Genomic DNA, 14142 nt, shown 5'->3' with positions numbered 1-14142 from the left:
ATGTTTCTCTTGCAGTGGACAACCCAGAACTGGACACAGTACTCCAGGTGTGGCCTCACCAGTGCTGAGCAGAGGGGAAGGATCACCTCCCTTGATCTGCTGGCATCACTGTAACTTTTTCCTGTTTTCAGGAAACTAAGTAGTAGAGAAAAGAGGTCATGTTTCCCTGTCTCTAGCTATGTCTTCTCATTTTAAATCTTGATACCTCTGCCTGTTTCTATTTCAATTACCTGATCTGTATAAGACTCTATTGTTGTTAGAATGGTCTTAGTGCCTTTTGTACTGCTGTCTTGATGGAGCAGATAGAGTTGGTTATTGTCTTTTCACTGATGAGAAACATCCTGTTTACCATGTTCTGATTGTTTTATCTTTGATATAAATCTAGCTTTTTTTTCCTAGCTTCTGGCTGAAATGACAGTCAATGTTGGATTCTAGACATGAGTCAGAAATATGTGGGTTGACAGATGTTTTCCTGCCAGTCTATTCAAAGTATAATTTTTCTGAATTCTTGTAAATAGATTGAAACTTTTCAGTAGGAAAACTGACGTGATGGAAGGCTTGTTTCTAAGACCTAACATTGTCCTTGTTCAGTTGGAAACAAAGAAATGTTCAGTCTGACTGATGTCTACATGAGAAGGAAGAAAGAGGAAACACTGTAGGATGAAGGCCATTTTTTACTGTTTTATGCATCTTCCCTAGATACTTCTGTTTGAACAATTAGGCCACAGTTGAATGCTCAGTAAGTACTTAAAAAATTTTTCCAGTGGGAGCAGGTAACCGTGACCATCACATCTCTTCAGTCATGTCTTTATTCAAATTTACACTTTTAATTTCAGAAACATGGTGACAAAGATTGTATTAGTTTATTTTTCCTTTGGCATAGAATAGGACAACATGAAAAATGTTTTCTATCAAAATAGCAGAATAACTGCTTTATCAGAAAGCACCAATATGCTAAGAGCTTATCACAAAGCCAGATATTTGGAGAAATACTTTATTGAAGAATTTGAGGAGGTATCTGAGGCCTTGCAATTTTCATTGCAGCTGAAAGTTAGTGTTAGCTTGTGTAATAATTTCCTGTTGTTCTCTGACATGTAAACTTCTCTATTTATAGTGACTTGACAAAAAATTCTTGACTGACCCTTATTCTTTCACTTACTGTAAATCTGCAAAATAGAGTTCTATCAATTGCTGCACCTGAGAATAGACACATCCTGTTTTCAGAAGAGATTACTAGTTAATCATAAAATATTCATGTTTTGTCATTTTGTCTGTCCTGCTGAGTAGTTGTTTTTTGTAGATGCTCTTCAGCACATAACACTCAGACTCTGCTCATCCTTAAACATGATTACAAGAGACAGAGAATGTCGGGTTTGTCAAAATCACTTGCATATGGGGTTCAATTACATAATGCTTTACAAAAAGACTTATTTTTGAAGTCTTTTAACTTGGCATTTCCTTCCTTTTCAATGGTTAAGTTTGGAATCATCTTATTGCAAAGCAGTCTGTTATTTTTAAAACCAAGTGTTCATAGAGCACCTTGTACTTTCAGCATAGTAAATGGCATTTGGGAAACAAGATAGGACTGTTTTCTTCTTGGTAATTCACCTGTGTGAATGTGCAAGAGTGAGAATCATGAAGTAAAATTCAGGACAAGTAACTAATGGGCTTGTTGTAACCTGCTCATGCTCTCCTTTTAACACCTGATGGATCCATATTCTTCATACAGTGAAGTATTTTCAAGCTCTGTTATGTGACTACGATCTGCTTAAGCTTTCTTTGTAACTGGACAAATGGAACTGTAGCTTTGGTTCCTCTTCCTTTGAAGTCCTCATTGATGTTTCCCCAGGTGAACAAGTGCTAATGCTATACTGTTACTCATGACTTGGAGTTATTTTTCTCTTGGAAATTGCAGAATATAACTCTCTCTTTGCACAGCGAAATTTTAATTAATTTGTATTAATTCATTTGAATGTTATAGATAGTGGTCAGCTTTACAAGTCATTGCAAGTGAGAAATAGTTTCTGTTTTTACTGTAGGACAGGTGAAATTAATTTGAAAGAGGGGAGGAGAGCTATTCATAACTTGCACAAATAGTAAATACACAGCTGTCTACTGATGTCATTAACAATTCAGGAATACTTCTGAGTTACAACTGATGGGAAATTTCAATTACATAAAGTAGGCACGTTGAACAAATTTATTTTCATTGGCTTTTGTCTTGGAAGTAGCAAGAATATCAAAGGTTTGAAGAACTTCATCTCACATGTCATGCTGTAAACTTTGAAAATAACTTTTTCTCTACCACAAACAATCACTTCATTCAGTTTTGTTCTCTATGTAGTATTGGGATTCTCCTGTATTTTGTTTTGTCTTTTAAGAATATTAAACTGCCAGAAAGATTATTTTGGTTTATTAGCAACAAATAATGAAAAAATAAAAATTATAAAGCCCAAAAGGACTAATATAAACAAGACTGAGCTGCATAAATCCAGGCATCAGTGTGTTCTGCGTTAACTTCACTTTCAAATATCGCTTAATCTTAAAATTGTCATTGATGGTAATGCCTGTACTTCTGAATTTCTTCCTTCATTTCTAACAGAGAACTACACCTTCTTGATTTTTTTTTTTTTTATCATTGACTCTTTCAGAATTCCACAAATAACTGTTTGCTCGGTATTCCAACCGTGCTTTCTTCCTGTTTTTCTGTTGCAGATCTAGATATTTGACAAAAGCTAATTAGTTAACTTCAGCAATACAAATTTGATTTCAGCATAAGTATATTATAAATTAGTCATTGCTCATAAAGTGAAGGGATTTAAATGGGGTAATTGCTTTGTTACCTTTTTATGTGGTTTATGTATAGCTTTAAATAGAAATCTCTAATGGCTTGAATCTCAGTTATGTGGTGGTGACATTTTGTTATAACACTTCACTGTTTTGATATGCCCCTGAATATTCTTTATAGATCATCCTCAGCTTTCGGTTAATAGTGGCTTTAAAAAAGTTGGATCAGATTGTATGTGTGACATTTGACACTTTTTTGTACTGATCTACAGGCAGCAATTAAATCAAAAAAAGCTACAGATACCTATAAACTATATGTGGAGAAATATGCTGCATTTAAAACTGATTTTGAACAGAAAATGGCAGAAACTGCACAGGTAAGTTATATTAAATCAGTTACATTTGAAATAGATTAATATGTGCTGTTTCATCTCTGAAGACATCTGAAATTGAAGCTTTTGAAAAACTGGTTCAAGATAGAATGACCTCCTTTGGAATTGATATGAACAAGAATGTCAGAAGTAATATGTTTGAAGGGCAAACACTGACCATGTATGTTGTGATGGCACTGTCCTTGAATGACACAGTTGAACAGTAGTATTCTAGAAAGACTTTTTGAATAAATTTTTAGAAAGAAAACAAAATGAACTTCCGGAAGTATTGTAGATGCATTGTGACCATGTGGGAAATCCTGTGAATTGCTGGACACCCAGGACTCATTTGTAGGAGTTTTAATACTGGGATCTGTCATGTTTTTTTTTAGATTATCATTCCAGCAAAACACTTTAGTTACAGCTTGTTAAAGCGTCTTCCTGTGGTTTACCTGAGGTTGTGAAAAGCCTTTCAAGTTTCTGTTTTTTTTAAAAAACTTTAAATCTGTATTCCAGAGGATATCACATTCTCTGTAAGATTGCATATGCTGCTGCTTGTTACATTTTAAAGTTCCTTTTTCAAATCTGTTGATAGCAGACTTTTTTCCACTGCCCCAGATTTCAAAAAGTTAACTTCTTCATTTCTGCTTTTAGTAGTAATAGTTGAGGACTGGTTGGCATATTTATTTGTATATGTTTGTTGGTTTAGTAAAGCTTTTACAAGATAGGAATTTTCATTTTGATTAAAAGTTCTTTGCTCTTTTCATTAGTTTCAAAGATTAATTTTTAGGCATAGATGGAATTATTACGGAGATTCAGTCATACTTGTATTTGTAACATATAAGTGGGAAAGTGTTGGGGTTTCCTTAACTCCTTGGAAATTAGGATTTCACAGCATGCGGAGTGTGTAGGCTGACATATAAAAAGCTGCCCTGTCCTAATCTGTAAACTGCTTTCCTACTTTGAGAACTTCATTAGGATTTGATCTGGTTCATCTCTGAATAGATACTCACCACAGCTGTCAGAGAAAGGATACCACATATATCACATACCAGAACTCTTCCCTCCCACCCCCCAGTCCAGGCATTTGCAACAAAGTACTCAGGCACACCACTGCAAAATTCTGCTTTAACACAACTGTTACATTAGGAGTCCTGACAACCTTTCCTTGAAGAGTTTGCAGAAGGCATCTTTTTGTGCAGTATCCTGACTTGGTTCTGGTTGAAGGAGCTGTACTCCCTATGCTTTGCTTTTCAGTTTGAGTTAATTTAGGATATGTACATTATTTTTTTCTCCTTTTAAAAAGTCTGTGACTTCTAAATGTTTGGGGTTTGGTTTTTGGTTTGGTTTTGTTTGGTTGTTTTTTTTTTTTTTTAATTGTGGCGTGTAAAACAGTGATGATTGCAGTTACTTAGTGGTATAAAAAGGCTTTACTAAAATTAAAAGTTCAAAAAGAAAATTCATCGGTACCATGGTCTAGGCCATAAGGCCTGTTGTACTTCTCTCTCATCTCTGGTGTGTGAAGTTGTGTTTTCAATCTATGTTTTAACTTAGCATTGCTGTCAAAATTAGCAGTTGTCCTATTTCCATGTTTCTTTCTTTGTCAAGTACTTGTGCGAGGAACTACCTTGTAGAACTAATCCAGCTAAAACTAATGTATGAAGGAAGGTTGGCTCTAACCCAGAAGAGACCTGAGGTCTGCTTTATTAAGAGATCACACAAGCATTTGTGCTGGCACAAAGACAGAGGCAATGTGGTACCAAGGGGAGAGAATTGTATCTTTTAGCTGGTTTAACATGTGACGCTGGCCTGGACTCACTTGTGCATGTGTCCACCTTACACATTTACATCTGTTGCCTTAGGATTGTGTGTCTCTCACTGTAACTTAAAATATTTGCATATCAGTTATTCCTAGGCAATTTGACTGGGATTAGGATTGGAATTGGCATGTGTGATTACAATCACTTGAGAATTTTGGGACTAGGCAACCTTTTTAAACTTAATTTACATATCTTAAAACAATTCTTGGAAACAGGTATAATATAGTAGCAATGAAAGAATCACTGAAGTGTAACATTCCTCCTGGAGAGTTTCCAGAAATAAGAGTAGATGGAATCAAACTGACGTGTGAACACATACTGCTGCTACCCAAAATGGTAACTTTTTTGTAGTGTTCCTGTTAATGTAACTGTTGTATTCGCTCAATAAGCATATTCCAGTAACTCCATCATTGTGTGGTTTGTATCAATTGTAGTGTAGCCTGACTTTTGCTGTAGACCCCACCTTTTGCTACAAAGAAATCAAGTAACACCAGAAGAAATACTGAACTGTTCCATTTATTTCTCTCAAGTCATACACAAGCGTGGCTCTTCGGGAGAAGTTCCTGTCCTGTTTGTTATTTGCGTTGCTCTGGAAGTTACCGAACCCCCACTGAAATAGATCCTGTGAATGCTTCTGATCCAAAGCAGAGCAAGTTCAGTCAGGTTGCTTTGAACCTTTATTTAGTCTCACAAAAGCCATCTGCTGTCTAATCCTTACCTTACAAGAAAGAGATTGTGTTTATAGCAGTTGACTTACTGCTCTCTGAAACAATAAGAAAAAAATTAACAAATATGACTTTAATAAGATGGCCTTGCTAAATTGCACTGTAAATTTGTCTCCAGTGAGCAAGCAAGCTGTGAGTAATGAAAAGGAGTTCTTGTTTAGAACTGACAGAAGATAAACATGAAGAGTATTTGAAATGTTTTTTTATTGACAGTGAATTAGTGAAGGAAAACGTAGGGGCTTTCAGCAAGCAAACTAGCTGGGCTTTTCATTATGTACTAAAAAGAAAAAATCCATTTGAACAATCCACTACAACAAAAAGAATGAGAAAAGTAACAGCTTATTTTGTATCTAGAATATGAAGGTGTTCTTTGTTCAGCTTTCTTATTTATCAGGTAGGTATTACATTATTAAATTATATATCAGTTATTTATCAGGTAGGTATCACAAGTCTATGGGGCCAGATGGGATCCACCCGAGAGTACTGAGGGAGCTGGCAGAGGAGCTTGCCAAGCCACTTCCCATCATCTATCAGCAGTCCTGGTTAACAAGGGAGGTCCCTGATGACTGGAGGCTTGCCAACATGACGCCCATCTACAAGAAGGGCTGGAAGGAGGACCTGGGAAACTACAGGCCTGTCAGCCTGACCTCAGTGCCGGGGAAGATTATGGAGAGGTTCATATTGAGTGAACTCAACAGGCAAGTGCAGGTCAACCAGGGGATCAGGACCAGCCAGCATGGGTTCATGAAAGGCAGGTCCTGCTTGACCAACCTGATCTCCTTTTATGGTCTGGTGACCCGCCTGGTGGATGATGGAAAGGCTGTGGATGTCATTTACCTGGACTTTAGCAAAGCTTTTGACACTGTCTCCCACAATATTCTCCTTGGGAAGCTGGCAGCTCATGGCTTCGATGGGCTTAGTCTTCACTGGGTAAAAAACTGGTTGGGTGGCCAAGCCCAGAGAGTAGTGGTAAATGGAGTTAAGTCCAGCTGGCAGTCGGTCACAAGTGGTGTTCCTCAGGGCTCTGTTTTGGGGCCAGCCTTGTTTAACATCTTTATCGATGATGTGGATGAGGGGATTGAGTGCACCTTCAGTAAGTTTGCAGATGACACCAAACTGGGTGGGAGTGTCGATCTGCTGGAGGGCGGGATGGCCCTGCAGAGGGATCTGGACAGGCTGGATGGATGGGCCAAGGCCAACTGTACGAGGTTTAACAAGGCCAAGTGCTGGGTCCTGCACTTGGGTCACAACAACCCCATGCAACGCTACAGGATTGGGGAAGCGTGGCTGGAAAGCTGCCTGGCCAAAAAGGGCCTGGGGGTGTTGGTAGACAGCGGGCTGAACATGAGCCAGCAGTGTGCCCAGGTGGCCAAGAAAGCCAACAGCATCCTGGCTTGTATCAGGAATAGTGTGGCCAGCAGCAGCAGGGAGGTGATTATTCCCCTGTACTCGGCGCTGGTGAGGCCGCACCTGGAATACTGTGTCCAGTTTTGGGCCCCTCACTACAAGAAGGACATTGAGGTGCTGGAGCATGTCCAGAGAAGGGCAATGAAGCTGGTGAAGGGTCTGGAGCACAGGCCTTATGAGGAGCAGCTGAGGGAACTGGGGTTGTTTAGTCTGGAGAAGAGGAGGCTGAGGGGAGACCTTATTGTTCTCTACAACTCCCTGAAAGGAGGTTGTAGTGAGGTGGGTGTTGGTTTCTTCTCCCATGTAGTTAGCAATAGGACGAGAGGAAATGGGCTCAAGCTGCGCCAGGGGAGGTTTAGGTTGGAAATTAGGAAAAATTTCTTTACGGAAAGGGTGGTCAAGCATTGGAACAGGCTGCCCAGAGAGGTGGTAGAGTCACCATCCCTGGAATTGTTCAAAAAACGGGTAGATGTGGCACTTCGGGATATGGTTTAGTCTGGTCTACCCTTGATTGGTTTAGAGTGGACTTGGTAGTGTAGGTTAATGGTTGGACTGGATGATCTTAATGGTCTTTTCCAACCTAAACAATTCTATGATTCGACGATTCTATGATTTAAACCAGGCTGATATGGAGCGAGAGAAAAAAAATCTTTTTACTGTATCAGATGTTACAGCTGGGCAAACCTGGCCATGCTTTTGGGCTGCTTTGGGTTTTGGTGCGTGGTTTTGGGGGTGGGGGACAGAGAGACAGTCAGGTTCTTTTTGGTTTGGGTTGGGCATTTTCCCGATACAAAAATGGTACAAAGTTACCTCTTGCTACAGACGACACTTGTCTAAGTGTCCTTAGTTCCTTAAGGAACTTAACTGCAACAACCCTTTTACTTAAAATTTAAATTTTCACCTCATGTGATCATAGACACCTGGAAACTTTCTACACCTGTCCGCATTGGAAATGAAAATTGCTGTTCTGCCAGTATAAGTCCTGTCTGTGGAATTTAAGTATAACAGTGTAGCTGCATCTACAGTTTGGTTGCAGGAGGGCTACTTTAGAGATGATGCAACAGGAAAAATAACAACACCCATGAATATGTGGAAGCTCACTTCTGTATGAAGCACACCATACATTATCTTTAAATTTAGAGTACATTTCATTTGAAATATACTAGTTATGAAAACAAAATCGATGAGTGTGAGCATTCTCAGCTGTTTCAGTGCAAAATCAGTTGTCTTAGCTTACATCTGTCTATTCACGTACTGTCTTTCTGAGGGCAAACATCTTGAATTGCTGTGGCGTTATTCTAGGTAACCATGTGGTAATGTCTTCACGTAGCTGTCCTCTTTTCTTAGTTAAACTCCACTGATCTTGTTGCATAGATTTTACGTATTTTTCCTTTTTTGTCATTTACTGTCTTACCTGCAGTTTTCAAAGTGAAGTGGCTCATGATACGTGATTTTGAGAGGTTGAATTTGGAAACATACAATCTTCCTAATCTTGAATTGCAAGCTATGCTTTTTCTGCAATAAACATGGAAGGTTTCATTGTGATTGAAGAAGTAGGAAAATACAGTTTACTGTTGGTTAGAAATTGGATTTGACAGAAATTCCTCATGTTGAAAGATTTTTCTGAGTACAGCTATAGTTGTACTATGCAATTGCTACACAGTTGCTAAGAAAACATGATGTCTTATTTGCTAGAAGCTTTTTTTAAAATCATGTAGCACAGTCAATTATTGGAAAGGATCAAATAGCTGAAAGTGCTAAATTACTCTTTAGAAGTCTTCTGTCTTATCTGGAACTGAGTTGAGTTTGGATGATTTTGCTGTTGAGCAGTCTGCATATAAATAAAGTTCAAGAATGAGTAATAATTCATTTTTAAAACCATTGTAAAACTTACAGGAAAATATATAGGTTTATAAAAAGGAATAATGCTTACTTAAACTGTGTATACTGAATTGGACAGCTAAAGATCCTGTTGATTTTTCAATTCTATTGTAGCTTAAGACACTAAGAAGTGGTTTGCATTTGTTGGGTCATTAACATTACAGATTCATTTCAGTACATCTTTTTAAAATGGACTGATATTTCAAAAGTGAAAGTAAACAATTTGGTTAATGATTATATCTGTGATATGAATGATGTGGTTGTATTATGGTACCTAGCTTTATTCTTTGATCAGAACCTCTTTGTATTATGTACTGTATAAGGCCAAGATGGCTCTACTTCAAAGACTTTAAATCTTAAATATAAAACAATAAACAAGAAATAAGGAAACAATTGGGGGAGGGGGATGTTTTCCACTGACATGAGAGAAAAAAATCTCTGAACTGCTAACTGTTTTGATATGCATTATAAAGAAGAGTTTAAAAGAGACTGGTACCTCTGGTTTGCAGTTCTATGGGGAGCTCAAACCAAACATGAAGGAGGCATCATTGGCATAATCTCCAAAGTTGACTTTGTGGTTACGTTAAAATTAGGTAGTGGAAACAGCCACACATTGGAAGGGCACGTTGTGTACGTGTCATGACAGACACCCTGATAGTAACTGAGAGCAGATATTATAGAGATGGACCACAGATAGTTTTGAAAGTGAAACAATATAGTTTATATAATAAGGCAATCACTAAAAGTAGTAACATCATTGAATAGGCTACAGAGGATGACCATATCCTCTGTAATTAAGAGGAAGGCTGCTGGAGGAAAAAAAAAATATTCTGCTTGATTGATGGCTAGAGGGGTACATAAGTATGGCAAAAGAAAGACCGAGTGTTTGGGAGTTAGAGATATTTGACTTTTCTGTATGGAGTTGTGTTTGTGAATCAGAGTAGCAGGAGGTGTGAAATGTGGAGAGATGATCTTCAGAGAACTCTGTATGAATTGGAGAGAGGATTAAGTGGTGCTCCAAAGTTTGGATACACTTGAAAGGGCAGTTACAGAAATAGGAAGAGAACTAGGAGAGAGCAGCAGTAAACAAAAATTTCAAGACAATTATGGTTGACTGTGGGGAATGATGAGGACATTTTTAGTTCTGATCTTTGATTAGGAGGGGGTCATTGAAAACATGGGAAGTGATTTTAAAATGGCTGTCAGCTGGAAGTCTGGGTAAAATGGAACAAACTGCAAAGATAATATATGGTGAGTTTAAAGAGCAAACAAATGAATCATATTTAAAGAAGCAAAGGATATAGATTTAACTAGAAAAGGAGAAAGCATGTGTATCTTGTGAACAGGAGGAGAGGGTCCTAAGAAGGAAGTGCAAAACACATCCAAAAATAAGATCTCTGGGTTTAGATGAAAAAACAAGACTCTTCAGTAGTGGAGAAAAGATTTTTTTTTTTTTTTTTTTTTTTTTAAACACCCTATAACCCTATTTTCTTTTGGTGGAGATAAGTCAGATTTTTTTAAAAAACCAAGATAGATGAAGGTTTAAAGAGTAAGTAAAAAAAATGGATAATGGTTGTGAAAAGATACTTTATATTTTAAAGTACATTATTTCATAACTTTGTGAATTCTGCACCTTCCTTTCTTAAACATTGTAATTACCATGATTGAGATCTGAAAAAAATTGGGGTTTTTTTCCATTTAGTGTATTTAATTATTAAAATTTAAGGTTTAGTATTTCAAGAAATATTTTCATTGTGATTAAATGCTTGTATTGGTTTACAGAAATTTCAAGACATTGAAGAAACACACCTCCTTCGTATGAAAGAGATTATAGAATCATTGTCAAATACAATAAAGGAAATTCATTTACAAATAGGAGAGGTAATTTTTATATTATCATTTGTTTGTTTGGATTATGCTATGTATTTTTCTTAACTATAAAATGGAACATTTCCTACTATGTTTGTGGTAATTACAAGATCACATATTTCAAATGATGGTAAATTCAACATAAGCTCAAATTTTTTTGGCTTCCTGTTGCATTTATAAGTTCAGTACCACAAATTTTACAGAATAAGTCTGAATAAATTTTGTCTTAACAGAAAACAAAATATTTTGACAATGTGAAGAATTTTTAGCTTATTTAAAAATTCTGTTCCCTAGATATTAAATTAGCAGTCATTTCACACATAATCAGGATACTGTGCTTTGCTTTGACTAAAACTTGAAATTATATCACTCTGAAAAGTTTCCAAATTTTTTTATACACTCCGGGGTTTATGAGCAAAAGATCTTCAGTAACAGAACCTTTTATAGGATCTTTTCTTTACATCTAAGTTGGTTTAATTAATAGTTGTTATAAGTAGTCCTTAATTTTTAGATGTTTTCAAGTGTAGGGTTTTTTGTGTACACTTAATTTGAGTTGCTATTTTCCTCAGTTTTGAGGTTTTTTGCTAATGAATGATGATCACAATGGTCATGCTATTTATTTCTAAAGCATATACATACTGCCTTGTTGGAAAAACTTCTTATTAACAACATGTGGTTGTTCCGTTGTCAGACCACAAACATTGCAACAGTAATGCTCTTACTCAAGCAGGTGGGAACTGTGATAATACAGTAGTAACAGTTCACACCCTTAACTGGTGCTGGCTTAACAGACTGCTTGTCTTCCTGACACTGTAGTGGGACATGTTGCTGACAAATTAAGAAAATTATATATACACAAGTCATTTAGATGGAAGAAATGGAAGTAAATCCTAGACCCATTACCAACCTGTATTCTTCATTGCTAATTTGTATCCGTATTGTATACACACTTGCTACTACTAAAGTAAGAAGGGATTTCCTTGATAAAATGCCTGTTGATTTCTGGAAGCCCTTTAGTATGTTTTAGAGGGAAGTATTTTGAACCTTAACTCTAGAGAAACCCACTTTTGAAAGTTACTTACATTCTTTCAATTACTGTTTTTTTAAATTCCTTTCATGTGTGGTGTGGTTTTCTTTGAAGGTGCACGAAGAGTTTATTAATAACATGACAAATACTACAGTTGAGAGCTTAATACAGAAATTTGCTGAGTCAAAAGGAACTGGCACAGAAAGACCTGGTAAGAGATAACAGAGCAGGAAATGTTAATTTTAAAACTGCAGGTTTCCACTGCTAATAGAAGGTCAAACCCCTGTTTGCTAATGTGTTATATTTTTAATGTACTTATCATTTCAAATTCTCAGAATTCATTAGCTTTTGTATTAAATGATTTGTAGAAATTGATCATTAACACACAATTTATTATGTACATGTAGTATTTGCGTTCATAAAGCACGGCAATTTTAGCTGAGTCCCTCTATGTAGACCTTCAAGGAAGCTTTTAAACTGTACTGTTCCTTGGTACATCAGTGAAATTTGTCAAGAAACTGAAGTTCCTTGCACAAACTATGTATTGTCTGCTATGTGTTTCTGCATAAATTATATTTCAAAACTTTATTTAATATAAATTTATGGATATATTCAGATATCTTACACTGCTTCTGTGAGGTGTTTTTAAGATTGTTTCATATTCTTTCTGTGATCCTCTAATGCTGATATCTAGGTGAGCTGAGGTAAGATTTTTATATGGAACAATTTTTCCTGTGTATTTTGCCATTTTTCAGTAAAGATTAAGAAAGAAGTAGTATGAATTTCAGGGGTTCAAGTTCAGTTGGATAGGACAAAGACATGTGAAAATTTAGTGTTCAGACCTCTTTGACTAGCTATTGCCAAGATGTCGCGGCTAGGCATCTCCATCTTGCATTTAGGATTCTGACTCCCTGGGTTACAAAGACCCTTGCTAATGTATCCTAGAACACTGTGCACTTCAAGTCATCCATGTTATTAGTATGTTTTTTTGCTAGACAGCATAGTAATTGTAAGTTAACACTTCACTCTTTAATTTAGTGGGAGAAATTATACACACTCTGTACTTACTTGCTGCTTTACAGAGTTCTTCAAACCCCATTTGTATTCTCTGGGGCCAAATAAAAGCTTTTGCCATAGCAAATTTCATTTCTTCAACTCTTTTAATAGCAAAGTATACTAAGGAAAGATAGTGTGTTTAGTCTGGAAATGTATGCACCTTGAATTTTCTTTTACAGTGTTAAATTACAGTGTTGATATCAACTTTGTAAAGCAGTCATGATGCAGTGGGAAAGCGCAGGAAAATTCAGCAGTAAAAGAATACAAATTCACAAGAAGTTGTGAAGTGTCAAAGATAGGAGACTAGAAACACAGACCGCTAGTGATGTTAGTTATGGTTACTGCTTCTATATTAACTTTATTAACTTAGAATCATATAGCTTTGACAATCACAAAGATTTGGAAGGCAAAGTGGGGTATCAGCCTTCTACAAATGAAATGGAAACATCCAGAGTGGTAAGGACTGCTTTTTCTTGATTAAAAAAATACTTTTCTGCATTTGAGAATTGTTCTTAATGGAAAGGTATTTTAACGCATGGAGCAAATGTTGGAAGTCTTTCTGTGTGCGATGTATTTATTAATTAGGCTGGACAAAGAGATGGCTCCTCAGAAAAATCTAAATATTCAATGTAAAAATGATACTGACTTGACGTACAAAACAGATGTAGAAAAAATATCTTATGGCTGTCACTGTTGCTTAAGATTCCAGTCCTAAACCTGTTTGAAGGAAATACTTTGAAATCCCCCAGGCCTGTGTAGGCTTTCTCCCTTCCATATTATTTGTGGGCTAGTATACTAAGTTAGATGGTGGGCCACTTTCTGAAATGCTGAATTTTGACAACAAAATAAACTAAAAAGGTAATGCATAACAAAGTATTTTAGTTTATTTCAGTATATTCTAGCTACAGTTATAGTTCTTCATAGCAGAGTTCACATGCTTTTATTTATATCTGTAAAAATAAGAATGAATCTGAAATGAAGTACTGAGGAGGGCTGTTTTGTTGCATGGACTATAAACAATTTAGAGTAAAGATTTCTAGATATAGGCAATTATTTTCTTAAACTCTCATCTGCATATCTGAAATTTCTCTTTGTACAGTGATGTCCTTTGTACCAGATTATACGGGCTCCCTCTGGTGGCCTCTTTCTGTCACCTGAAGTCATAACATAGAGGGGCTTCTAGAGTTTAACATTTTTTC

General features: G+C 36.5%; 1 protein-coding gene across 1 annotated transcript in view; it reads left to right on the top strand.

The window, feature by feature from the left end:
* Positions 1 to 14142, top strand: part of FCHO2 (FCH and mu domain containing endocytic adaptor 2) — a 108968-nt gene that overhangs the window by 21102 nt on the left and 73724 nt on the right. Inside the window, exons 6-8 of the mRNA XM_075726760.1 lie at positions 3060 to 3164; positions 10774 to 10872; positions 12002 to 12098. Coding sequence (XP_075582875.1) covers positions 3060 to 3164; positions 10774 to 10872; positions 12002 to 12098 — 301 coding nt within the window. The remainder of the gene's footprint in view (positions 1 to 3059; positions 3165 to 10773; positions 10873 to 12001; positions 12099 to 14142) is intronic.

The sequence above is a fragment of the Pelecanus crispus genome, chromosome Z (genome assembly GCF_030463565.1).
Source record: "Pelecanus crispus isolate bPelCri1 chromosome Z, bPelCri1.pri, whole genome shotgun sequence".
Lineage (NCBI taxonomy): Eukaryota > Metazoa > Chordata > Aves > Pelecaniformes > Pelecanidae > Pelecanus > Pelecanus crispus.
The sequence above is the reverse complement of the archived record's forward strand: the minus strand, read 5'-3'. Positions and strand labels throughout refer to the sequence as shown.